Genomic DNA, 27,500 nt, shown 5'->3' with positions numbered 1-27,500 from the left:
GCTGGAGCCCTCAGAGATGATCGTGGTGAGTACACCGCCACAGCAACAACTGAGCGCGGTGTTGGGTTTGAGGTTGGGTTGAGGTTGGGTTGGGTTGGGTTGGGTTGATGTGTGGGTTGAGTGAGGGTTTGGTTGAGTTGTGGTTGGGTTGGGGTTGACGTTGCGTGTAGAGCTGTAGTTTTGGAGAAACATCAGGAATCCTTGGACAGTTCTTAAAAAAAATAATAAAAAAATAAAATAAAAAAGTGTACTGTGGTTCCAATTTCTTTCCCACCACAATGTGAACAAACAAGAACATTTTTTTGGTGTCGTTGTATACTTGGTAGTGCATTGTAAGCCAAATCATTTAATTAAAATTAGTTGCAGAGATTAATGCCAGAAGAAAAGATATTTTAAAGCATTCTGAAAGGAAAGTGCGTGGGAAGTGTGTGGAAGACCGCGAGAGTGCGGTTCTGCTGCTTTGAGCGATGGCGTGACATCCCTGATGATTCGGTCTTCAGTTGGAAACGCACCGTTGATAATGGCTTTGAGTTCAGCATGTTTGCCTAAACATTCACAGCTCCACAGCTTGTGGGGGCTTCCTTCATGATAATATTTTTATTATTGTGCTGCAATTTATCACAACCATATGAATTTTTCCTGAAAGTTTCTAAGACTGGGTTTTTGAAAATAAAAACAATAAAAATAAAACCATATTGTGAGAGCTAGTAAACGGGGGCAGGTGTTCCTGCAGTGAATATGGAGTAAATATCCCAATGTGGTTATAGGTGGCACAGTGCTGATTATGGGCAGCCTCTAGCCTAGTGACTGGGACCTGCAAGGTCGGTGGTCCAAACCCCAGTGTAGCCACAATTCCTACAGCTGCTGGGCCCATGAGCAAGGCCCTCAACCCCACATTGCTCCAGGGGGGATTGCTCCCTTACTTAGTCTAATCAACTGTAAGTTGCTTTGGATAAAAGTGTCAGCAAAATGACATGTAATGTAATAAGTTAATTTCATCTGCAGGTTTACATTTTTCCTCATTCTCATTTTTGTAAATATTCAGTGTTAAATCAACTCTTACAGTGTATATAGGGTCCCCATTGGAATAATTTGCACTCTGTCAGAGTTAATTTAACACTGGGCATTTCGCGGTGAAGCGTGTCTGATTTATTACATTTGCGCACTCTGAGTGTTCATCTCCCACATCTAAAGCGTCGTAAACCCTGATTAATGCACTTGTCTCCTCCTCGCTGTAAATCGCTCTGTATGAGAGCGTCTGCCCAATGCCAGTGATGTAATGTAGCGTTAATAATAAGCAGAGACCGTTTGGAGCAAGGCCGTCTACACGTCGCTGTGCTGAACGGGGCCGCGCCGAGCGATCGTTCACGCCGCGTATTAATAACATCGCCTTGCTTCCCCGGCGTATGACGGATGCTCCTGATTGGCTCGTTGGACGGCGAGAGGTTCGTACGCTTCAGGGGGACCCTGCTTGGAGGTTTCTCTCTTCGGTGTTTGTTGAATCGTGGTTCTGTCCCTCGCCCGTGACTGGACCCGGAGAACACTTCTGAAAGACGTGTTTACAGTTTTAACTTCAACTTCGATGGTTAACTTGGGGCATTCCTCCAGGTGTGAAAGTAGCCAGCTCGGGGTTTCGGTAGTGGCAAGACAAATAATTAATAATAATTTCATATTTATTATTAAAATTTGTAAAAACCCTAAATGTAGTTACTGCTCTCTGAGAGCTGGCCATGGAAGCCGACAGTGGGCCCTTGGGGAACTCTTGGGGAGATGTTCCGTGTATTACGACTGGAGATGTGCGCTGTTCTATGTGTGAGGCCTGACTGTTTGTGTGTTTCAGCCTCAGTTTATTTATGATGTTTAATTACGGTTCAATTTGGGCGCGTTCCGAGACGCAGCGCGCTGCTTAACGGAGCGGTGGCCATGCTTTCTGCGGGTAATTTCATTGCGCTGTTATTTTTTTACGGCCCGCGGTATTTTACCTCCATCCATTGAGATTGTGTTTTTCCCGCGCGCGAACATCGACACTTATTTACGGTCTTCAATTACGGAGCATTGCGGCGTGTTTAAATGCGGTGTTACCACTCCACCGTGCTTCTGGAGTTTAACAGTGAAGATGGCAGTTAAGATGTATTTCCCAGGGTAATTATTGATTTTAGTGCGCTGTTGGTTTTTTTTTTTTTTACGGTTACTGCCTGTGAATTTTTAATCTTCACCCGGTTGTGAAATTGGGCTATTTGTGGCCGAGTCCCACACACCCCTCCCTGGTGGGGAGCTCTGGCGTCGCCGTAGCGAGGCGAACGCCGGTCTTCGCAGCAGTCGAGACTCCAAACCGCTTTACAGCAGCTCCGCCGGCCGTCGCCATGGCAGCGGATACAGCAGCGCACCCAGGAAGCGGAGAGCTGGTGTGAAATAAGGGGTCTGCTCTGAGTCCCCCTCCGTCTCCGTCCTGCTGCCGCAGGCTGGGACGCCTGCAGTGGCGGTCGATGCGTTCGTTTTTTTATTCATTTAATTTCTTTCGGCTGCCCTCCAGGGGGATTCTCTCAGTGTTTAGCGCTACATTCGGCGGACGGATGAACACGTCGAGGGGGGGTGTCGCTCCCTCTCTCCCCGGCTGATTGGCTGCGGGAGGCGCGGTTTTACCGCTGCTTTGTGTCCGCGCATCCGACAGAGTGACAGACAGGCTGAGTCGGCGGATTAGTCCCGCCCGCGTGTCAGTCTGCCGGGGTGGAGACGATGCGCACGTCTCTCTCTCTCTCTCTCTCTGTGAGTCCCAGACCCGGCTCGCCCACACAGGGAACAGGTGAAGAGCCATCGCAGGCTTGGGCAGGGAGGGAGGGAGGGAGGGGAGCAGAGTCACGCTCTTTCTCCGACTTGCCGTCCGGATGGAGCTTCTGGACATGTGCTTCTGAGACACGGCCTGAACAGACTGCGCTTTCTCCACAGGAGAGGAGAGGAGAGAGCAGGGAGAGAGGGAGAGGAGAAGGGAAGTGAGGAGAGGGAGAAAATAAGATGAGAGGAAGAGAATCGAGAGTAAGAGAGGGAATGAGAGGATGGAGGGTAAGAAGAGAGTGTAAGTGAAGGAAAGAGGAGTGTGAAGGAATGAAAGGATTGCAGAATAGAGGGAGAGATTGAGAGGATGGGGGGATAGAGAGAGGAGAGAAACTGCATGCAGATGTAACCCTGTCCTGTCTCCGCAGGTGGACTACATGGATGAGAATGAGGAGTACTTCCAGCGCCAGGCGTCTCACAGACAGTCCAGACGGAGGTTCCGTAAAATCAACCAGAAGGGCGAGCGGCAGACCATCATCGACACGGTGGAGCCCTACCCCGCGGGCAAGCCCCCGCTACCGCGGGGATACCACACGGTGAGTCCCCAGAGCCCCTGTCCCGCTGGGGTTTGGCTTAAACACGGAGCGCGAGGTTTGCTATTGTAGAGCGCAAGGTTTGCTGTTGTACAGCGCTAGCTTTGCTGTTGTAGAGCACTAGCTTTCCTGCTGTAGAGTGCTAGCTTTGCTGTTGTAGAGCGCTAGCTTTGCTGTTGTAGAGCGCTAGCTTTGCTGTTGTAGAGCGCTAGCTTTGCTGCTGTAGAGCGCTAGCTTTGCTGCTGTAGAGTGCTAGCTTTCCTGCTGGAGAGCGCTAGTATTCCTGCTAGCTTTCCTACTCCAAGAACAACAACTAAAACCATAACTATAAATGCCGATATTTAAATCGTTATAACTCATCACAACTGTCACGACAACCACTGTGAACAGTGATAACATCACTTTCAGATTTTTCTGCATGAACAATAAAACACTAACAACCAATCAAAATCCCTCCAAATTTACAGGCCGTCAGGTGCATGATTGGCAGATGACGTAGCCCAAAGTCTAGTGACAGAATGTTATCGTTCAGCATCATTACCGTTATGGTTATAGTTCTTCTATAGTGGACGGGCCTTAACTGACGGCTAGGTGCCCTCTACAGCTCATCTAAGGTTAAATATCTCCCCAAAGCTTCTGTCTACAACTATACTCTTCATACATCATCTCAAGGCCTTCCATTTTTAAAAATGTGTATGTTCTGCTCTCTCTGTTGCTTAGTTTTTGGTGCATGGTATGGTCAGTGTTTATTGTGGTGAGGTAAAACCTTGGAAGCTACAAGACCAATGTCTTCTGATTGCTGTGGCCACTTAAGAAAGGGCACTGAGCCCTGACAGCTAGGAGAAATGTCATTTTTAGTTTTATTATTAATAGTACAGACGGCTGTTTCTCACGCGGTGGCTCCTGTACCTTCAAGCGACTGAAGTCCGCATTATAAACTCGAGTGTCTTCGATGGAGAGCTTTCCGGCCTTGTTTTTGGTGCTGGGATGAAATGTATGGTTTTTGGTTGCGTCATGGCTCCCTCGACTCACGCACGCATGCATTTCCCCACGGGGGTCTGCCAGTCCGATGTTGGGGACCGTGAACGCAAGGCGTCTCGTTCGCGGCCCTGAGTGGCAGTTGGCCTGTTCCCCTCTTCCCTGAGAGACAGCGATAGAGTCAGCGTCGGCCTGTTCGCTCTGCTACAGCGGGGCGGAGACGCACAGCCTCAGACGTCACCGGGCCAGACTGCAGCTGGGCGCGGTCTGTAAACGCAGCTCACGGTCTGTAAACGCCGCTCACGGTCTGTAAACGCCGCTCACGGTCTGTAAACGCCGCTCACGGCCCAGTCGCGTAGGAGCCCCTGAGCTGTTGTTCTTCCTACCGCGCGCGATGGAGAGTTCAGCAGAGGAGAAGCGCCATGGTGTTTTTTTGGTTGAGGAAGTGGTGTGATGTAAATTACCGCAGGGCTGAAGCGGGAAATGTGGCGGGCGGGACAGGTGCGGTATGAAAATAGTGGCCAGAGTCGGGTTTCACTTCCCACTGTCCGTATCTGATGGTGGCGTTGCAGTGAAGCCGGCCTCCACACCGCCTCCGTCTCACTGCAGACTGCAGGTTCCTGATGCTTCACTGAGTTTGTGTGCTCGTGTGGCAACCTGTAGCAGCCTGTAGCGTAGTGGTTAAGGTACATGACCGGGACCCGCAAGGTCGGCGGTTCGTACCCTGGTGTAGCCACAATAAGATCCGTTGGGCCCTTGAGCGAGGCCCTTAACCCTGCATTGCTCCAGGGGAGGATTGTCTCCTGCTTAGTCTAATCAACTGTAAGTAGCTTTGGATAAAAGCGACATGTAATATAATGTACAGTTAATATTTAGCGGGAAAGGTGATTGTTTGATTGGACTGATCTGAGTATCAGAATGTCCACCACACAGGAGATGGAGATCCTAGTGCATTATGGTTTGAAACCCCACCCCCTCGCCGGCCCAAAGCAAAGTAAGTTTTTCGCACACCTCCATTTCCTGCTCCGTGCCCAGGCTAAGGCATGCTGGGACAGCACTTGGAGACTCAGTCGCGTTCTTTGGCCCTCGAAGCGCCACCCGCCCGTCCGCCATTTCTGCCGAGGCTGCTGGGATACTGGCGATGGGCTCTGAATTGCGAGATCCCATTGGACAGGCTGATTTGGCTTTGTTTTTTCGTTTTTTGTTACTTTGTTAACTCAAAACAAAGTTTCATCCACAGAATTGCATGGATTTACCAGCCCAAACATTAGATTTACTGTGCTGGTGTGTGGTTTGATTTAACTTTCAAAGTTCAAGTGTGTCTGTCCCCGGTGTTGGAGATTTAACACACACACACAAACACTAAAATGCATGCAGTTCCACATACAGGACTGTAAAACAGTGCAGACAAATTCCATCACCCTCCGTTTTTTATTGATGCAGTTCTAGTACGTAAGCGTCCATCCAAATCCCTCGGAGGGACATGCCACCTCCCGTGAAATGAATTCTTCATTTCAAAGCGTCCAATTACATGGCTCTCGCCCCGAACGTGCGCCCAGCGTCTCAGATGCGTGTGTGATGTTGCATACGCGCGCGTGTCTGAGAGGATGTGACATCAAGCGCTAGGTCTGCAGGCCCACTGCTCCCCATCTCCCCATGTTTGCTGATGTCCCTGTAATCTGGGGAGCTCTTCTCGGGTGGGGTTTACTGTTCCTCCCCATCTGGCCCTTCATTATCTGGGGCCTGTAGAGCTGTACGGGTGTAGATAACCCCCTCAGAAGCCCCCCCAAATCATGCCCTATCATTTACCAATGGCCTGTTCTGATTGGTGCTCACGATGCTAACAATTAATAACTAAAAAAACCACCCCCCTATGGCGAAAAGTATGCTCAGTGTGCTGTGTGTGATGCACAGCTGAAGATTTTGTCCTGTTTTAATGGTATATGGCAATAATATGGTGATAAACAGATGTTGGTGTTTATAAGTGTCATTTATGGATGCATGGTGAGCCTGCATTGGCGTGATAAAGAATTAAAATGCTTCTCACACACGCACACACACACTATCTCTCATGCACATTCATTCTATCCCTCCCTCACTCCTTCTCTCTCTCCCTCTCCCCCTCCCCCCCCCTCTCTCTCTCTCTACCTCTCTCTCTCTCTCCCCCTCTCCCTCTCCCTCTCCCCCTCCCTCTCTCTCCCTCTGCTTGCATGCGTCACACAGCTCAGTCTGTTGCAGGGCACAGTAATGCTTGGAGCACTTGGAGTGTTTATAATCTCAGGACTGAAATGTGGCATGTGTGATAATTCTCATCTCTCTCTTTCTCTTTGGTGCCGTGGTTTCATCCTGGCTCTCAGGAATGCTCTAAAGCACAGGTAATTAGACCCCGTTCCATGTGTGCTAACCCCACCCCTTCCTGTGTGTCACTGCGCTAACCCCTCCCCTTCCTGTGTGTCACTGCGCTAACCCCGCCCCTTCCTGTTTGTCACTGCGCTATCCCGCCCCTTTGCTTGGTGTGCGTGCGTGCGTGCGTGTGTGCGTGCGTGTCTGTGATGTCAGTAACTCCTCTGTCTGTTGCCGTTTGCCTCGCTTGCTTGTTCATCCCCAGCGTCTGTCACAACTCAGATGTGATGATGATGATGATGATGCTGTAGAAATGGTTTGTTCTTTTGGTTTGGGTCACTTTACACTGACTCGTTGGATAAAGGCCGGATAAACATGAATTTAAAAAAGTGTCAGGTGTTGTCTGTTGGTCTATGTGTGATTTGTTGTAAAATAGGTTCATGTGGTGATTGTGTCTCAGCTGGTCTTAAATGGAAATCTGCATTCCTTTGATAATGTCTCCCCTCATGCTCAAAAGCCCAGTATAACAGCTGGTTCAGTCTAAAGGACAGCCACAGACTGGCTGGGATGACTGGTCTCGTACATCTGTGCAGAAAAGCCTTTGAATGGAGGCCACTGATTGGCTGAGAGAAAGCAGTCTGTGTTACCTGTTTAATAGCAGCCAGGGTCTGAGCACGGAAGCCTGGATTAAGAGTCTGTTCTCTCGCTGTCTCTTTCTCTGACGGGTGTCAGAATTAATCTTCCCCCTGCTGAGGTTTCTGGAGTGTTCCTTCATTTGGTCACGCACGCACGCCTGCTCACACACATACACGCACACACGCGCACGCGCACACACGCGCAAACACGCGCGCACACACGCGCAAACACGCGCGCACACACGCGCACACACCCACACACATCCACACACATCCACATACACATACACACACACACACGCACGCACGCAGGCACACACACACTCACGCATACACACATACACACACACACACACACACACACGCACACACGCACACACGTAGGCACATATCCGCATGCACATACACATACTCACACACGCACATACACACCCACACACTCACACACACACACCCACACACTCACACATACACACACATACACACACACACTCACGCATACACACACACACACACACACACACTCACGCATACACACAGATGAACGCACACACACACACACACACACACACACACACACACACACACACACACACGCACACACACACACACACATACAGGCGGAGGTGTGTGTCTGACACCAGGCAGCAGCAGGGTTATTTTTAGCTGCGCTCTTCTCGGCAGCAGAAGCGGTGTGACCGTGCTGTGCAGGAATAAGAGCTCTGGCAGTGTGTGTGCCTCACAGGAACCCTCAGAGTCTCTAACACAGGCCTGTGTGCCTCACAGAGTCTCTAACACAGGCCAGTGTGCATCACAGAGTCTCTAACACAGGCCTGTGTGCCTCACAGAGTCTCTAACACAGGCCTGTGTGCCTCACAGGAACCCTCAGAGTCTCTAACACAGGCCTGTGTGCATCACAGAGTCTCTAACACAGGCCAGTGTGCCTCACAGAGTCTCTAACACAGGCCAGTGTGCCTCACAGAGTCTCTAACACAGGCTTGTGTGCCTCACAGAGTCTCTAACACAGGCCAGTGTGCATCACAGGGTCTCTAACACAGGCCTGTGTGCATCACAGAGTCTCTAACACAGGCCTGTGTGCATCACAGAGTCTCTAACACAGGCCAGTGTGCCTCACAGGAACCCTCAGAGTCTCTAACACAGGCCTGTGTGCCTCACAGGAACCCTCAGAGTCTCTAACACAGGCCAGTGTGCATCACAGAGTCTCTAACACAGGCCAGTATGCCTTACAGGCATACATGCCTCTAAGGCAGGCCTGCAACTACAGCGATCAACAATGAGTGGTGCTCTGACTGGATAATGTCCTGCAGATGCTTATAAAACCCCAGAAGAAGAAAGCCCTGTATTCAGCTGAAAGACTGCATCTGTGTACCCATGGAGGGTATCACTGCAGATGTATAGGGAGGCTGACACCATTGATTGAAAGGGAATCTTTAAGTGACGGAGAATGTACAGGGCAGCTGGGATCAGCACCGTTTATCATCGTGGAGCTGAAATGTTTCTGATGTTGAAGTGCAGTCAAAGCACCTCAGTGGTGTATCTGCTGAGTGAACACCCGTTTAACAGCCCAGTCCTCCTTACGAAGGGCCTACACTGGCCAAGCGGACTCTTTCCCTGGATTTTATTAGTCCCACAAGAGCCCGTTTGGCAGGGAGAGGAGCTGAAAGGGTAGCCGTGTTAGCAGGAAGTCTGCTGGCAGCCTCTGGAGAAAGCCTCTATCCTCTTTCCCAGTGGTACCACACCATGAGTAATGCTGAAGGAGGGCTATTTCTGCCGATGATGTCACTCACAGACCCCCCCCCCTCCTCGCTCTGTGCTGGGATAGGCCGTTCCTGGGTGGGGGGGGTAAGTGTGTTGTGGGGCGGGGTGAGGGGGTAAGTGTGTTGTGGGGGGGTGAGGGGTGACAGGGTAAGTGTGTTGTGGGGCGGGGGGGACTATGCGGGCCGATGGTGACCCCAGCCTGACCTTCCGCGTCGTGCGTTAATCCAATCACGAGCACTCCCTGGGCACACCAGCCTATCGCGTGACGAGTCTTCTTCAGAATAAAAGCGCACTGGGTGTCTCGGTGGCGCAGCCTGTAGAGCACTGACCGCATGCTCATTGCGAGCCGCGACGTCGGCGGTTCGAATCCGACCGTCCGACATTTGTCGCATGTCTTCCCCTCTCTCTCGCTCCCATTCTTCCTGTCTCTCTATACTATATACTGTCCAATAAAGCTGAAAAAGGCCTAAAAAATATCTAAAAAAAAAAAAAAAAAGAATAAAAGCGCAGTAAGGGCGCGGAGATGCGCAGAAAGGGTGCGGAGCTCTGTCCAGGAACCCCTCTCAGGTCCCGAGCCACCCTGTATTGAGCCATGGGGACATGGCCTCTGCTGCTCTGGTGAAACGTACAGCTTTCTCTCTCCACAGATGCTTTTAGCCAACGCCACTTAAAGTGCTCACTACGGTTAACGGCCGTTTGAGTATTTTCCTTGGCTCTTCGGGGAATTTAAGCCATGCAGGCAATCTTTATACTGGCAAAACATGAAGTTCTGGAGAATTAGCTTCTTCTTAAGTGTCTTAAGAGCTTTCAAGTGGTGCATGGAGTAGAGCGTTCGTGTTTATGCAGTCGCACATTGCATTAAGACTGAAAACTGCCATCGTATTTTCAGAAGATTTTAATTTAGTGGCAAAATTGAGGTTACAGGTAATCTCATAGATGTACCATAGCATCTTGCAAATAAGACGTTTTTTTCCCAAACTTTGAAACCGTTGTAACCATTTGGACCCTGGAAAGAACCTTCCATTGCTTGACTGAGGAGACTGTGATACTCCAGTACCACTCCTCCGCTAACGAGTCACCATGGGGGCGACATTGGCTCAGGTAGTAAGAGCAGTCGTCTGGAGGGTTGCCGGTTCGATTCCCACCCAGGGTGTGTGAGTGTGTGTATGAGGCACATTAGCCACACCCACTGAGTTATAGACAGTGCACATAAGCCACACCCACTGAGTTATAGACAGTGCACATAAGCCACACCCACTGAGTTATACAGTGCACATTAGCCACACCCACTGAGTTATACAGTGCACATTAGCCACACCCACTGAGTTATAGACAGTGCACATAAGCCACACCCACTGAGTTATACAGTGCACATTAGCCACACCCACTGAGTTATACAGTGCACATTAGCCACACCCACTGAGTTATACAGTGCACATTAGCCACACCCACTGAGTTATACAGTGCACATTAGCCACACCCACTGAGTTATACAGTGCACATTAGCCACACCCACTGAGTTATAAACAGTGCACATAAGCCACACCCACTGAGTTATACAGTGCACATTAGCCACACCCACTGAGTTATACAGTGCACATTAGCCACACCCACTGAGTTATACAGTGCACATTAGCCACACCCACTGAGTTATACAGTGCACATTAGCCACACCCACTGAGTTATACAGTGCACATTAGCCACACCCACTGAGTTATACAGTGCACATTAGCCACACCCACTGAGTTATACAGTGCACATTAGCCACACCCACTGAGTTATACAGTGCACATTAGCCACATCCACTGAGTTATACAGTGCACATTAGCCACACCCACTGAGTTATACAGTGCACATTAGCCACACAAACTGAGTTATACAGTGCACATTAGCCACACCCACTGAGTTATACAGTGCACATTAGCCACACCCACTGAGTTATACAGTGCACATTAGCCACACCCACTGAGTTATAGGCAGTACGTCCCAATTATCAGCCTGTCGGCATGGCTCCTGCCCCTCGGGGAGTGTTGCCAGGGGCAGCGCTGTTTGTTCCCACATCGAATCCCCTGCAGGCTGAGTGGAGAACAGAACGCTCTGAGCCACAAATGAGGCGGTGAGGCTCCCAATCTCACCGACGACTTCGGTCCTCATCCGCCATAGGGGAGGACTGAGGGAGGGAGAGAAGGGCAGAGCCAGAGGGCAGAAAAAGAGATTGGGGGGCGGGGGAGGAAGATGAACATGCCGATAAACACACACAGGAGAGAGGGAAGGGGGGAGAGAGAGCGGGACAAAGGATGGAGAGAGGGAGGAGTGAGGGACAGGTGTGTGCGTGCGCGTGTGGGGTGGCTGGGTTTGACCTGCTCTGAGCTGGGGCCAGTGCTGTGTGAGGGCCCTGCAGTCCGAAAGCCTGGCTGTGTATGTGTACGTTCTTTTTTTTCTCCCTACATATTCTGTGTGTGTAGTTTAAAAAAAACTTTTTCCCCCCATTTGTATTCTACTTCCTCCCTCTGGTCTGAGGAGGAAGCGCTCTCTCCTGCCACCCAGGAAATGGCTTTTTCTTGTTGGTTGCTATGCCAACTGCCTACCTCCCTCGTCAGCCTCTGAAGTAAGCATGGTAATGGAATCGCTTTCACTGGACTTGTTGTGCTGGGGGGGGGGGGGGGGGTGGTGGTGCTGTGCTTGTAGGGGGTTGGTTCTCCGCTTTACTTCCCTCTCGTCATTGCGAGCATTAGCGGAATGTCTATTACCGTCTGTAATTGCTCTTTAAGACCCAGTCGTGATTGAAGAGGAGGGTGGGTGTGGGGGGAGCCGGGGCACAAATTGCGGCGCAAACCGTCAGTCAGTGTCGAACTGAGCTGGATTAATTGCGGCGACTGGGCGTTCGGAGCAGCAGGCATCATTGAGCATACACCCGGTGTCATTAACCGCGAGGGAGGAGGTCCGTATTGACACACTCTGCCCCTTTTTTTCCCTTTATCGCCCTCCCCTCCCTGTAGCTGTAAATGAAATGGGAGTGTTAACAATGGCAAGCTGTTTGCCGGCGGTGTTTTCTCGTACCAGATTAATCTCATACCGCATCGTGATTTTTGAGGGAGTGTGTGCGAGCGCGAGTGTGCCGTCAGCCATTTTACCGTATATTCTGTAAAAACATTTCAGCTGCGCGTTTCACACCGATCTGTAGCCTATACATACGCGTGTGCTTCTTAGATACATGTATTAGAGCAAATGTAAAATCGTGTCCTCTGCATCTTCATCGTTTATTTTTCGTTGTTGCAATAGGGAGACGGTCTCTGCTTACTAGAAGGGAGAGTGATGCTCTGTTTGACGTTTGAGGTTGCGAGCGGCGACGACTCTTCCAGCTGTGGCGTCTTCAGCCGGACAGGCTGACTGCACACGGCTAGGCACAAGAGGGGGCAGAGAGGGAGACGGAGAGAGAGCGAACAAGAGAGGAGGGAGGGAGGGAGAGAGAGAGAGGCGAACCAGGATGTTAAAATTCAAGACGCTCCACATTTTTTCATTATGAAGCCATTAGCGATCTCTGCCAACCATGGAGTCATGGGCCAACAAGATAAAAACGCCGTAAGTATCGAAGTGCCGTTTATTTATGATCATTTAGCCGGGTAATATAACGATGTGTTGTAAAAGCGCCGCATAATGGTCGAGAATTGATTTCTCTGCTCCGGTGCGTAGATGAATTAATGATGGCTGATCATGACGCTGTGTGTCAGCCGGTGCAATTCTGCGCTGATTTATCTTGGCTACCGATTTGTGTCAGGGGAGAGAGAGAGAACGTAACGGTGGTTGTATACGGTGTCAAACACTTGGTTACCTGGACAGTCGCGGTTTGTTTATGCCCAAGGGCTTCAGACATCGTTAAGTTTTGAAGCCCCCTAATTACAGAACAAGTCATTGTTATTGCAAGCAGTGTGTAAACCGATATGGAAGCAACACACTCTGGTTTTATTAATGGGCTAGTTAGTTAGAAGCATGGACGCTTTTGTTGATTGATCGGGCGATGCGATAATGCTGACTATATTATCGGATTCACCGCGAATGCGTGGACGCTAATGCGAAGCTTAGCTACTTTTCAAAGATATGTGGGGCATCTCGATTGGAACATGCCCAAATGCAAAGTAATTTAAAGATTTCTCGGATGGGGAGTGTCCTTCGAGTCACAAGGTTTAGCCTAGATAATAGTATGCGTTCGTCACTGCGTTTCTTCAAAGTATAGCCTGGAGGATTTAGTGTGGAATAAGATTAACTTTTTTCCCGAGGCTAGAAGAATATGACTTTAGTGTTGGAATGTTATCTGGGTGTTATAAAGACCAACATTTACATAAACTCGCCTGGGATGACTATTCTGTTCGTAATTGTTCGTCAACTCAGCAGAGATGTCAATGGATTGTGACATGTTTAATAAACCGGTGAACTTCATATGAATTGATGCTCTTTAGATTGTCCCTCGGTGTTCTCTCTAGGGAAAGCTCGTATGAAGGGTCTTTGTAATCTGCGAGAATAAGGGGCATCTGTCTCCTTAACGGACGCATTTTTTGAGATGCCTCTAAGCAGGCAATTTATATTCTTTCGGGATACATAAATCAGTTTTGGTTATGTCTTCAAAGTGTCATTAGCATATAATTTCGAAATTAGCCCATGCTTTGTGAATGCCTAACACTGTAGACGACTGGAAGGAAATGGAGCATCTTTAATTAGCGTTTTGTGAGTTGCGGTAACCGTACCGACGGAACTTCCCCGATCTGTCACTTCTTCCTTATTGACGGTAGGCACAACGAGTGCCGTTTATTTAAATGTACAATTCAGTATTAGCATATTAGCCAGGTTCTCTGACTTTGCAGTGATTTCATTATTGTGGAGATGAGAGCAAATGTAGTTAGTTCCGATGAGTGTTTCAGGAAAGAAATTTACATGTGAACACACACCTAGGTCACTTTATTAGGTACACCTAGTACTCCGTTCGATCCCCCTTTTCCTGGAATAGTTCCAGCATGGATTCAACAAGGTGCTGGGAATATTCCTTTGGGATTTTAAGGGATTGCTAAATTGATAGCATCACACAGTTCCTGCAGATTTGTCAGGCGCTTTAATAATGGTGCAAACGTTCCGCACCACCTCGACCTGAAAGAGGCACTATTGGATTGAGATCTGGGCACTGTGCAGGTTTTTGGAGCAAACCGAAGTCTCTGCGATGCTCGTGGAACCCGCTTGAGCTGTGTGCTTTTTGACCTGGTGGAGTATCTTGCTGGCCCAATTGGCCATAAAGCGATGCACATGGTTAATTGGGCCCACTGACCCTGAGTAACTAGGATGGGGAGGGCAGGCGAACGCGGAGGACAAATGACCCCAAGGGGTTCAATAAAGCATACCTGTTCTGACACATTGTATGGTATTGTATGATTTATTTGGTCCTTAACCCGTCATGCTCCAGCAAGTGAGGGCTCCACCTGTCCCTACACAGTATGTTCCCCTGTGTGATGGATTTGCTCGCGAAACAGGCCAGGCTGTGCTTTGACCCCGGTCTGTGCTTTGACCCCGGTCTGTGCTTTGACCCCGGTCTGTGCTTTGACCCCGGTCTGTGCTTTGACCCCGGTCTGTGCGCTGTGCTTTGACCCCGGGCTGTGCTTTGACCCCGGTCTGTGCTTTGACCCCGGTCTGTGCTCTGACCCCGGTCTGTGCCCTGACCCCAGTCTGTGCGCTGTGCTTTGACCCCGGTCTGTGCTCTGACCCCGGTCTGTGTGCTGTGCTCTGACCCCGGGCTGTGCTCTGACCCCGGTCTGTGCCCTGACCCCAGTCTGTGCGCTGTGCTTTGACCCCGGTCTGTGCTCTGACCCCGGTCTGTGTGCTGTGCTCTGACCCCGGTCTGTGCTCTGACCCCGGTCTGTGCCCTGACCCCAGTCTGTGCGCTGTGCTTTGACCCCGGTCTGTGCTCTGACCCCGGTCTGTGCGCTGTGCTTTGACCCCGGGCTGTGCTTTGACCCCGGGCTGTGCTCTGACCCCGGTCTGTGCGCTGTGCTCTGACCCCGGGCTGTGCTCTGACCCCGGTACACACACTCTGCCTCTCTGCCAGGCTGGATGTTGGCGTGACCTGCAGCTGCCCCCCAGGCTTAAAGGAGAGGGAGATTATGCCCGCGGCGTTATGCTGCCCCAGATCTGGGTCAATAGGTCTGAGGAGTGATTGTGATCAGCGCCGTCGCCCTGGCCCTGCGGTGTCGGATTAAATCACAGGGAACACATCCGCGCTTCGCTCCGCAGAGACTAAGCTCGGCGTTTAGGGCCTTGTTTCTGTCTTAATTCAGACGAGCTGATTAAGATTCATGCAAGGTCACCCTGTGCTTTGAGTTGAATTCCCCATCGGCCTCATTACTCCTGTATTTTAAACCTGGACTTTGTTCTCTCCATCTTGGCTCCTTTGAATGTGAAGATGCAAAAAGGTCAACGTCAACTGACTTGCTCCTGACCACACAAATTTAACCTGGCGTTTGACCTCTCAGCCCAACGTTAATGGAGTGTGACGCATTTGGGTATTTCTGGAAGGCATATTTTGCCCGTTTTGGAGTAGCGTCGTGCGTGTTGTCTGTGATTGACGCACGCCCTCTCATGCGGAGTGGTTGAGCCTGAGTGCTGTTGTGTGATAAGCTCTGCAATCAGAGTCGAGGAGCAGTCTTAATCCCACACTGTGTTTACACCTCCTTCCCCAGTAAACATCCTAATACCTCTGCACTGCATACATGGGGGGGGGGGTGTCCACCCTGTTACCTCTACACTGCACACAAGGGTGGTGTGTGTCCATCCTGTTACCTCTACACTGCACACATGGGGTGTGTGTGTCCATCCTGTTACCTCTACACTGCACACATGGGCAGTTTGTGTCCATTCTGTTACCCCTCTACACTGCACACACGGGCATTTTGTGTCCATCCTGTTACCTCTACACTGCACACACGGGCAGTTTGTGTCCATTCTGTTACCCCTCTACACTGCACACACAGGCAGTTTGTGTCCATTCTGTTACCCCTCTACACTGCACACACAGGCATTTTGTGTCCATTCTGTTACCTCTACACTGCACACAGGCATTTTGTGTCCATCCTGTTACCTCTACACTGCACACATGGGGTGTGTGTGTCCATCCTGTTACCTCTACACTGCACACATGGGCAGTTTGTGTCCATTCTGTTACCCCTCTACACTGCACACACAGGCATTTTGTGTCCATTCTGTTACATCTACACTGCACACATGGGCAGTTTGTGTCCATTCTGTTACATCTACACTGCACACATGGGGAGTTTGTCCATCCTGATAACAGGAAACAAATGTAATTTGAAGCAGTTGCTTGTAGCCTCCGCCTGCACTGATATCTCCAGCTGAGCCGGGGACATCTGTACCAGCCAAATCCTCACCGCCATTCATGCATTTTTGATGGAGGTGCAGGGGCTGATGGGTAAAAAACGGCTTCCATTCTGCTCTGGCTCTCTCCCCACTCAGTGAAGGAGGGGGGCACCAGGGGGACTGTTATTAAGAGGGGGGGGCTGCAGACTCTGGGCATTAACAGGAAATGGAACAGTTTCCCAAACCCGTCGCTCACCCTGATTGGTTTAAAGGTAACTTAAGATGGCCGGGGGCTGGGTGGCGCACGGCAGAGCCTGCAGTGTTCACTCTCACTCTGAGATCAGGTCGTCTCAGCTTTTTATCACACTGTTTAATTGCTTCTCCTTTTTCTTTTTGTTCCGAGTGACTAGAATTTCCATAAATACACTTGAAGTGTGATCTCTGGCAGCCCGGTAAAGGTTTTGTGCTTCAGTAATGCTAATGCTTAATCATGAGTACAGTGTACCTGTGTGAGCACACCTGTGAGTACAGTGTACCTATCTGATTACACCTGTGAGTACAGTGTACCTGTGTTAGCACCCCTGTGAGTACAGTGTACCTGTGTGATTACACCTGTGAGTACAGTGTACCTGTGTTAGCACCCCTGTGAGTACAGTGTACCTGTGTGATTACACCTGTGAGCACCCCAACACGCTGTTCACTCAGTGTAGGCTGAACCTGAATCTGTGAATTGCATTCAGGCGTTTTAAAGGGTATCATTATAGGTCATTCATTCAGTGGGAATAATGAGCGGGTCCTTGATAGCCTCAGACCACACAGTGGTCCTGAATGTGTGATCAGAGGCATTGTGCACTGCAGCGTGATGCGACCGAGGTCCACACTGCCACACAGACTGGAGCTGTGTATTGTTCTGGCGTGCGGTATGGATTTTGAACACGGTCTCCTGGACCCGCTGTGAAAGGGGTGAGCAGATGGGGGGGGGTATTGATGGGATTGGGTTTCCTCCCCCGGCCGGGCGGGGCTGGGAGTGGGGTTTGGGTTAATGCGCTGGAAGCAGGCCGCCACTCGCTGTATTGATTGGCGGCTATCCTAACTCCGAGCGAAGGAACGGCGCTGTCGTCAAGCAGAAAGAAAGTGAAGAAAAAAGGGAGGAACTGGAGTGGAGAAATGGGGTGAAGGCGGAGGAGAAGAGGCTCTCTCTCCCCCTGAGGGACTGGGAATGGGGTTATCGTCCTGGATGATTACAGAACACATAATATTCTGAAATGTGTCCATTCGTTTCTCTGATATGCACCCTTTATGCGATACCTTTCAGAACATTGCATTATTTTGCTATATGACGTTATTGTGTGTGTGTGTGTGTGTGTGTGTGTGTGTGTGTGTGTGTGTGTGTGTGTGTGGTGCATTGCAAGGGGGTCGTATATATATATGTGTGTGTGTGTGTGTGTGCCTGCCTGCCTGCCTGCCAAATCAGATATTTTTTTGTTGTTGCATATTTGCAGATAAGCAGCCCTTCAGCTGCTAGGCAGAATATTAGATTGTCATATTAATATGTTTCTTCTATAATTGGATGCTTTTTGTATTCATACTGAAATCTTGGCAGTTAGAGGTTTTGATGTTGGAATAATGTGTGAACTTGGAATCGTTGCTCTTAAGTTTTGGTTTTTTGGCAGGGCTAGTTGATGTACTTGTCCTGTAGTTGCATGCTGATCGTCATTGCGCTCAAAATAGTGGATGATTATCGCATTGGTATATCACCCAGCCGTACTCATTCATAAAGGTTATTGTCATGCAGAGCAGAGCTGTGTCCATGTTTGCACATATCTGTATGCCTCTGTAAATAGCCTTCTCATCAAGTGCTGCGTCACTCACCCATTCATATTCAAGTGCTGCGGCCCGACACGGCTGCAGAAAGTTCTGGAACATGGATGACGTGTGTGTGTGTGATATTAATAGGAGGTGTTCGCTCGGTTGGGGTCAGCTCAGGGTCCGGATTTGTTCTGGGAGACTCTTGAGCCGTCCTTATTGAGATGAGACGCAGCAGAATTTAGTTTCTTGTCGGTGTTTTAAGTGGATGAATGAGAGCGCAGTGGAGAACCGGCTCTTCAGTCGATGACACTTCAACCCCTTTGTCCCTTACACGTAATTGTTTTTTATTTTTACTTTGGTGTCATCTCAACAAATTTAGCTGGATTTGTTTGAAATCGAACCTCTTCAGAATGCTATCGTGCTAACCAAAAGTGCTCTTCTGGTATGACGGGTCGCCGACTTCTCTTTGACCTTGCAGCCAATGACTGCAATGAATTATGGGAGGTTGAGTCCAGGGAAATGGCTCTGTATGCTGTATCTCCTTATCTTCCTGCATTCTATAGTTTACAGGATACAGGAATATCTTGTTGGCAGAAAACATTAATTGATTGACATAACACAAGTTCTTGTCCATGGATAGATAATTGATGAGTAAATTGTAACGGCGAGGAACCCAGTACAGTCACCGATGTTCCCAAACTTGTCGTATTACACAAGTCTCATTCCCCCTCCCTGTGTCATTGGGTTTGGCTCTTATGATCCCTCTTGTTGAGCAGAGTTCATATCCTGTCTGGTTTGTTTGTGTTGCTGTACAGAGATACACGATTTTACATGACCTTTTTCAGCTGACTCTTTTATCTGAAGGAACTTAGTTGTTAACCCCAAGCAGGATCCAATCTCCCCCTGGAGTAATCTGGGGTTAAGGGCCTTGTTGATCTTGTGGGCTGAGGCTACACTGGGGCTTGAACCACCAACCTTTCCAGTCCCTGTCCAGCTGCCCCCCCCCCTTACTGGTTGTGTGCCCCTCCCCCCCCCCCCCCCCCCACAGGGGAAGTGCTGTCCGGAGTAAAAGGGAAGTTCGGTTTCCCTTGGCGACGCTCTTTCCCCCTCTCTCTGTGAGACTGAGAGAACCTTGCCTTGGCCGGTGACCTTGGTTACCACTCCAGTTAACCAATTAGAGCAGCGGACCCGTGATGCTGGGAGCAGGAAGTGGATGTGTAGGGCCTTTGTTGTGCTTAAATTCAGGAGCTTAAGCAGAGCCGGGAGTGTGCGTGTCGCCCCTGTCCCGGAGCAGGCCAACTGCAGGTCCGTTACATCACTTCGTTCCGTTACAGTTTCTTATTTTATGTTATGTTACATTGCATTATGTTATGTAGCATTATTTAGCAGATGCTCTGTCCCATACAGAAGAACAGGAGTTGAGAATATAGGCCCCCCCGTCCTCAGATGCATCATTGTTGCTGGGAGCCACTGTCCTCAGAAAGAAAAAAAAAAAGAAAAAAGAAAAAAAAAAACCCAGTTTTTTAATAAAATGTGCATTTTGCAGAATAATGGTTTCTGGGAGCTGTAATCGGAGCGGGGATCTCCTCAGCCTGCGTCAGCCTGTCCCAGGAGTTTCTGCTGTGTACTGTATTGTTCCCTTGCGAAATGGGGTGGTGGTATTACACAATAACCCAAACGCCGTGCCTCTGGATCAGTATAAACGTGACTGACTGTTCAGCGGCAGTGCTGCGGCCTGCCTCAGACCGGGCTGTGGTGGGACTGGCCTCTCGGTCAGTTCTGAGGAGCAGTGTCAATCAGCTACCTGCAGTAGCTGCTCTATGCCACTAGGGGCGCAGAAATGCCAAACCAGTAGCTACATGGAATGGGGTAGTGAATCTACGAATTGTATTTTTCTGTGTAGATTTCTTTGTTTCTTCAGCTGTAATTCTGGCTGTGTTGGAGTCCTGAAACGTGTCTGAAAATTAAACGTTTTGTCGTTTAATTTCCCGGAGTGTGGGCTGGTCACACATTTTATGTGTGTTTGTTTTTATTTATTTTGTCAGAGGCCATGTACAAATATATTAATCGCAGAGTGCACTGTTCCAGACTTAGCCATTGGCTAGTTCCTATCTGCACCCCCCCTGGGACTTTTATTGTGTTAAAATAGCCCGAGGGTTTGGGAAAGGAAGTGTGCTCAGCCAATAAGAGGGGCTCCTCTCTTCGGAGGACCAATGGGAGCTGACCAGCCTTGGCCCCGAATCGATTCACCCCCCTGATGTAGCGATTCCCACACACTGCGGCCCTGTTCCTGGAGCCGGCTGAAACATGAGTGTGCTCCACGCTTAAAACCTGCCCCTGAAGTGGCCCTCTGTGAGGGTAAGAGCTGCACGCTTTCTCCCTGGGAGCTGGAGGCTGGGTCAGCCTCTCACTGCGGCTCCAGGAGGTCCAGCCGTGGTCTGGGCCGTGTCACCAGGCAGGATTAGACGGGTGAGCGGGATGGGTGCAGGGCGGTGCTCACAGTGTAGTTTGGAGTGCGGGACGCTCGTAGACTGCAGGATCGTAAAGGTGTTGGTCTCGTTCTGAAGTTGTGTTTGTCGTTAGTTTGTGAAAAGGTGTTTCTTTGCCACCACGTCTCTCCACTTCTCACAAGGTAGTCATTTCCGGTGTAAAACTGCATTGATGCTGGCTGTGTTTGGGGCAGGTTTGGGTGAAACGGTGTTGATGCTGGCTGTTTGGGGCAGGTGTGGGTGAAAGGGTGTTGATGCTGGCTGTTTGGGGCAGCTGTGGGTGAAACCATGTTGATGCTGGCTGTTTTTGGGGCAGGTTTGGGTGAAACGGTGTTGATGCTGGCTGTGTTTGGCGCAGGTGTGGGTGAAGTGGGGTTGATGCTGGCTGTTTGGGGCAGCTGTGGGTGAAACCATGTTGATGCTGGCTGTTTTTGGGGCAGGTTTGGGTGAAACGGTGTTGATGCTGGCTGTGTTTGGCGCAGGTGTGGGTGAAGTGGGGTTGATGCTGGCTGTTTGGGGCAGGTGTGGGTGAAAGAGTGTTGAAGCTGGCTGTTTGGGGCAGGTGTGGGTGAAACGGTGTTGCTGCTGGCTGTGTTTGGGTGTGGGTGAAACGGTGTTGTTGCTGGCTGTGTTTGGCGCAGGTTTGGGTGCGGGTGAATCGGTGTTGTTGCTGGCTGTGTTTGGGGCAGGTTTGGGTGCGGGTGAATCGGTGTTGTTGCTGGCTGTGTTTGGCACAGGTTTGGGTGTGGGTGAATCGATGTTGTTGCTGGCTGTGTTTGGCGCAGGTTTGGGTGTGGGTGAATCGGTGTTGTTGCTGGCTGTGTTTGGCGCAGGTTTGGGTGCGGGTGAATCGGTGTTGTTGCTGGCTGTGTTTGGGGCAGGTTTGGGTGCGGGTGAATCGGTGTTGTTGCTGGCTGTGTTTGGGGCAGGTTTGGGTGTGGGTGAATCGGTGTTGTTGCTGGCTGTGTTTGGGGCAGGTTTGGGTGTGGGTGGAAGGGTGCTGTTGCTGGCTGTGTTTGGGGCAGGTTTGGGTGCGGGTGAATCGGTGTTGTTGCTGGCTGTGTTTGGGGCAGGTTTGGGTGTGGGTGAAAGGGTGCTGTTGCTGGCTGTGTTTGGGGCAGGTTTGGGTGCGGGTGAAAGGGTGCTGTTGCTGGCTGTGTTTGGGGCAGGTTTGGGTGCGGGTGAAAGGGTGCTGTTGCTGGCTGTGTTTGGGGCAGGTTTGGGTGCGGGTGAAAGGGTGCTGTTGCTGGCTGTGTTTGGGGCAGGTTTGGGTGCGGGTGAAAGGGTGCTGTTGCTGGCTGTGTTTGGGGCAGGTTTGGGTGCGGGTGAATCGGTGTTGTTGCTGGCTGTGTTTGGGGCAGGTTTGGGTGCGGGTGAAAGGGTGCTGTTGCTGGCTGTGTTTGGGGCAGGTTTGGGTGCGGGTGACTGGGGATGAATGCTAATGGAGCCCCCTGCAGTCCAGGGCTGGGCAGCCCCTCCGCTGTCCTCTGCGGACGCGCCCTCCACCCTCTCTGCTGAGGGAGGAGAAAATGTAAATATTCAGCGCGCGGAAAACTGGTCCAGGTTTGCATCCCGACAGGGTCACCATGCCTCCAGCTAGTGACAGAAGAGAGAGGCATATTTGTGCATATTTCAGCAAGGCATCTGTTTCATAGTCCAGTGCATCTTCGTAATGCAAATACTTATTTTGTGGAAAATGTCTGGCTTCCATGCGCGTCCTGTAAAACTCTGGGAAATGTAGGCTGGTTGGAGAGAGATTTTGTAGTCTGAAGCGTAGACTGAGTGTCGATGCAGTTGTGTGTTTAAAGCAGCTACTTGGTGTCTGTGGACAGAGGAATGCACTGTCACTGCACATTACAGTACATTACATGAGTTATTTAGCTGACGCTTTTATCTAAAGTGATTTACAGTTGATTAGAGTAAGCAGGGGCCAATTCCCCCCTGTGGTTAAGGGCCTTACTCAAGGCCCCAATAGCTGCACAGATCTTACTGTGCCTACACCAGGGCTTGAACCACCAACCTTCCGGGTCCCGCTCATGTACCTTAGCCCCACTCGGAGGCGCGCAGTGGAGCCGTAACTCATGTATCATGACAGCGTGCCTGTCATAAAGCCCTGTAGATTCAGGTGAATGTTAAACCGACTGGAGAATGCATCATCAGTGACTGGCTCTGTTCAGGTGCCTCGTCTCATACAAAATGGCACCGCCGTAACACAACTGAAAGCTGTTAAAAAAAGAAAAAAGAAAAGCTCACATTGGATTTCAGGAATACTCAGATCCGGCCCTCTCGGGCTCCGTGGTTCCTCTCCTCCAATCAGAGTCCTGGTTTAAACCTGACGCAGAGTGAAATCTTTGACCAATCAGAGACTGGTGGACTGGTTGGCCTGTGGACGATCAGGCGGGGTGGAACGCAGAAGGGCCTGCTGGGACAGGTTTGAGTGTCCCTCCTGATTCAGTGGAGCAGCTGAACTGAATGTTTTTCCTGTGTTTAATACACTTGTGTACATGTTGAGGTTTCGTATGGAATTGCGGTGTTTTATATTTTTATGTTGATTTCTTCCCACTCTTAAGTGTGTGGCTGACAGCTTTGTGGTTCACTCCTCGCAAGTTTGGCTGGCAGAGTGCTAATTGGCTTTTGTTTGAGCTAAATCTGTGTGTTGCAAATTGTGTGCGTATTTCTGCATGACTTCTTTGCAATTATGAAGAATTTCATTTTAGAAATGTATATATAACAATTACATCCTTGTTGGCATCTGTACTCGAGGGTACTAGTTTACTGAAAAGTAGGGACTGTTTGTTGCTGAAAACAAGTTATTTTCTGGTGTTGTTGCACGGCGTGTGACACCCCTGGGAGGGAGATTTGGTAGTTTAAGGACTGCTCTGTACTTTACCGCAGAGATCGAGAGAGAGAGCGAGCGCACACCAACACAAAACTAATAATAAAAAGGATTTGCCCTACCCCCTCACGGGTTCCGGGAAAAAAATAAAATAAAATAACAAACTTACACTGTAACATATAAAACAACAGAGACAATAGAAAGCAAAAGCTCTTCTGCTTTTCAGCCGTGTCCTCTGTGCTCTGAAACAAAATCATAACTCCCACACCAAGCTCGTTCTCTGTCTGCTCCCGGTCTTAACCCTGTACTGTGGAGCCAAACACACGCTAAGCACCAGGGCTGAGTATTTAACACAGCACAGGTAGGCTTGGGGGCTCGGTAGGTAAGAGCAGTCAGAAGGTTTGCGGTTTGATCCCGTGTGTGTGTGTGTGTGTGTGTGTGTGTGTGTGTGTGTGTGTGTGTGTGTGTGTGTGTGTGTGTGTGTGTGTGTGTGTGTGTGTGTGTGTGTGTGTGTGTGTGTGTGTGTGTGTGTGTGTGTGTGTGTGTGTGTGTGTGTGTCAACAATTGATAAATGCAGTACATCAATATGAGAGGCATCAATATATAAATGCAGTAAATATCATACACGCATTTCTGAATTGTAATAACCAGTATTTGCGATGATAGACAACGATAGATAGTGTCATTGCTTAAAATGTAGGGATTGTTTGGTGGCCTAATTTAAGTTTGCCTCCGGCATTGTGTTCATTGGTTAGATGCAGGACCGGTTGGACAATTTTTAGATGCCATTCCTGACCCGTTTTAAACTAGTTTAGGAAATGGGACTACATTCTTTTGCGAAACAATGAAGTATTATTGATAAGATCAGTGTTCAAACAAAATGTACTGCAATGTACACAGCCTACTCTTTGATGGCCTCTTGCGGCCTGTATCCTAGTGGCTAAGGTACATGACTGGGACCCGGAGGGTTGTTCGTTCAAGCCCCGGTGTGGCCACAATAAGATCTGCACAGCTGCTGGGCACACAGCCTTGAGCAAGGCCCTTAAAGACCCTGCTCTGCTCCAGACGTTCCAGGACGGAGTCTGTAAAAGGTCTGAAACAGAAATCTGAGGACTATGGGCAGTTGAGTTTATTACAGGAGGTAATAGTTAATGAGGTAGTCAGCGGTGTGAGGAAAGGGTCTTCGTGCGTTTTACTGCTGCCAGGATTATTTCTGCGTGGGAGAAAACGCTCGCTGAGCTGACTGCTGTTAAAGATATGCCAGGTCCTTCAGGGCTTTCTGAAAAGTTCAATATTTTACAAAGAATGTCTGTTTTGAGTCACTAGGTTGGTTGCTCTGTCAGTTCTGGATGATTCTAAAACACAACAGAGGTGGACATTTGTTTTTGAGATCGGTGGGGAAACTTGTGCTTTATCATGGTGTAGACAGCGCGGACATCAATTCAACTTTAATTGGCAAAATTATTATTATCTTATAAAATAAAATAGCTGTTGAAGCATGTTTATCTGGCCTGCCCCATCCTTTGTGCTCTCTCAATAGGAGATATGGTACATATCTTGTTTTCAATATATTCGGCTTAAATAATATTGAGGATATTCTTGCATCAGTGTTGCTACATGGAGCTGCAAACAACACCCAATCAGTGTGTGTGTTTCATTATATATATTTTGCATAAATGATGCATACAATGCATAAATTTACTATGCATCATGAATACTACGCAATTAAGCATGGTTGTGGATATCTGTGTGTTTGTCTATATTTGTGTGCGTGAGTGTGAGTGTGAGTGTGAGTGTGAGTGTGAGTGTGAGTGTGAGTGTGAGTGTGAGTGTGAGTGTGAGTGTGAGTGTGAGTGTGAGTGTGAGTGTGAGTGTGAGTATGTGTATTTGTGAGTGTGAGTGTGAGTGTGAGTGTGAGTATGTGTATTTGTGAGTGTGAGTGTGAGTATGTGTATTTGTGAGTGTGAGTGTGAGTATGTGTATTTGTGAGTGTGAGTGTGAGTATGTGTATTTGTGAGTGTGAGTGTGAGTATGTGTATTTGTGAGTGTGAGTGTGTGTATTTGTGAGTGTGAGTGTGTGTATATTTGTGAGTGTGCGTATATTTGTGAGTGTGAGTGTGCGTGTGTGCGTGTATTTGTGAGTGTGCGTTTCCTCACGCTGCCTGGCCCTGACGGCTCGCTCTCGTCCCGCACAGCTCCCTGCAGACTTCTCCAAGCTCCACCTGGCCGACAGCCTCCACCCACAGGTGACCCACGTGTCCTCCAGCCACTCAGGATGTAGCATCACCAGCGACTCTGGGAGCAGCAGTCTGTCAGACATTTACCAGGTAGGCAGGAGGGCCTTAGATCGCTGGCCTTAGATCGCTGGCCTTAGATCGCTGGCCTTAGATCGCTGGCCTTAGATCGCTGGCCTTAGATCGCTAGCATAGCTGCTGTTAGCCCCCACTGCTTTAGCGTAGCTACTGTTAGCCCCCACTGCTTTAGCGTAGCTACTGTTAGCCCCCACTGCTTTAGCGTAGCTGCTGTTAGCCCCCACTGCTTTAGCGTAGCTGTTGTTAGCTCAGCTGCTTTTGCATGCCTGATGTTAACCCCACTGCTTTAGCATAGCTGCTGTTAGCCTCACTAACATAGCTGTTGTTGGCTCAGCTGCTTTTGCATACCTGCTGTTAATTAAAGGAACAAGGAGCGTCTAATAGATGGCAGTTCTGTCATTTATAATGAAATGGCAAAGTTGCACCGAAAGAACCAATAATACACAAGTGGCTGAATAGTAAATATGCTTAGCTGGTATTTAAATTGATGCCATGTAAATATGGTCGGCAGTGATTTAAATTCATGCTGTGTGTTATTTAGTTATAGCGAGTTGATCCGGTCTATGAGGAGCATATCATACAGCATTTGTAGCAGAATTTAAGTATGTTGAGTGATGTTTCTGCCCTGATAAGGCTGTCTGGAAATATTCATCTGAATTTTGGGCGACTCATCTGCGGCTTAGCCGGCCTAATCCCCTTACGGTACGGAGAGACCCCATTGGCCGTGGGCTCTGACCCCTCCCCCTCCCTGCGGAGCTGTAGAACGGGACCCTCAGACAGAGGCCCTGCCCAAAGCTTGATCCGAGCCGTGGGGCGAGGGGCCCCGTCTGTTCCCTGCCTGTCACTGCCGGCACCGTCCTCCTGCCCGGACGCGGCAGGGCCGGCCTGAACGGCGCCGCGCTGCGGGACGAGGGAGACTCCCCGCGACCATCCCGGCAGGCCCTGATGGGATTACGGAGTCGGGGCGGGAACAGAGACGGGCTGAGCCAGTTTTATTGCGATTCATTCCCAGACCCCGGCACACAGAACCGCGCTCCCCGCTGTCATTACATTACAGCTATGTAGCTTTTATCTAAAGCAACTTACTGTTCCCCCCCCTGTAGCAGTGCGAGGTTAAGGGCCTCGCTCAAGGGCCCAAGAGCTGCGCGGATCTTATCGATACTACACCGGGGCTTGAACCGCCAGCGTGGCCCCAGTCGTGCCCCTCAGCCTCCAGAACGGAGACGCGCCTGGTGTTTTTGGTTTTCGCTCGTGCTCACCGGCCTCTGGCGAGACTCGAGATGCGCATCACGTAAAAATAAAACCCTCCCATCCCCGCCGTCTGAATGCTAATGGTATCAGAAAACTCCAGCGATTAGGAGCGAGGGCAAACAAACGGCGGCGTTTCCGCGGCGATGGGAGGAGACGAGCGGGTGATTAGGCCCGGAGCGGCGTGAGGCGTGTGAACAACGAGGCTCTTCCAGGGCCCGCAACCAGGCCTTCATCCTAATGAGGCAGGGCGTGCCGGGCTCTTCCAGGGCCCGCAACCAGGCCTTCATCCTAATGAGGCACGGCGTGCCGGGGCGCCGGGTCTGGTTAGAGACCGGGGTTCCTCCCCCCCC

General features: G+C 49.9%; 1 protein-coding gene across 3 annotated transcripts in view; it reads left to right on the top strand.

Annotated features, from left to right (window-relative positions):
- LOC133131198 (rap guanine nucleotide exchange factor 2-like) overlaps positions 1 to 27,500 on the top strand; it is a 111,134-nt gene that overhangs the window by 47,243 nt on the left and 36,391 nt on the right. For all 3 annotated transcript variants that reach the window (XM_061246432.1, XM_061246434.1, XM_061246433.1), the window contains exons 5-8: positions 1 to 25; positions 3,201 to 3,368; positions 6,701 to 6,718; positions 25,783 to 25,914. The exon at positions 1 to 25 is cut by the window's left edge and continues 51 nt beyond it. In XM_061246432.1, the coding sequence (XP_061102416.1) occupies positions 1 to 25; positions 3,201 to 3,368; positions 6,701 to 6,718; positions 25,783 to 25,914 (343 nt within the window). The remainder of the gene's footprint in view (positions 26 to 3,200; positions 3,369 to 6,700; positions 6,719 to 25,782; positions 25,915 to 27,500) is intronic.

Source organism: Conger conger, chromosome 6 (assembly GCF_963514075.1).
Source record: "Conger conger chromosome 6, fConCon1.1, whole genome shotgun sequence".
Taxonomy (NCBI): Eukaryota; Metazoa; Chordata; class Actinopteri; order Anguilliformes; family Congridae; genus Conger; species Conger conger.
Note: the sequence above shows the minus strand (reverse complement) of the source record. Positions and strands in the feature narration are given on the sequence as shown.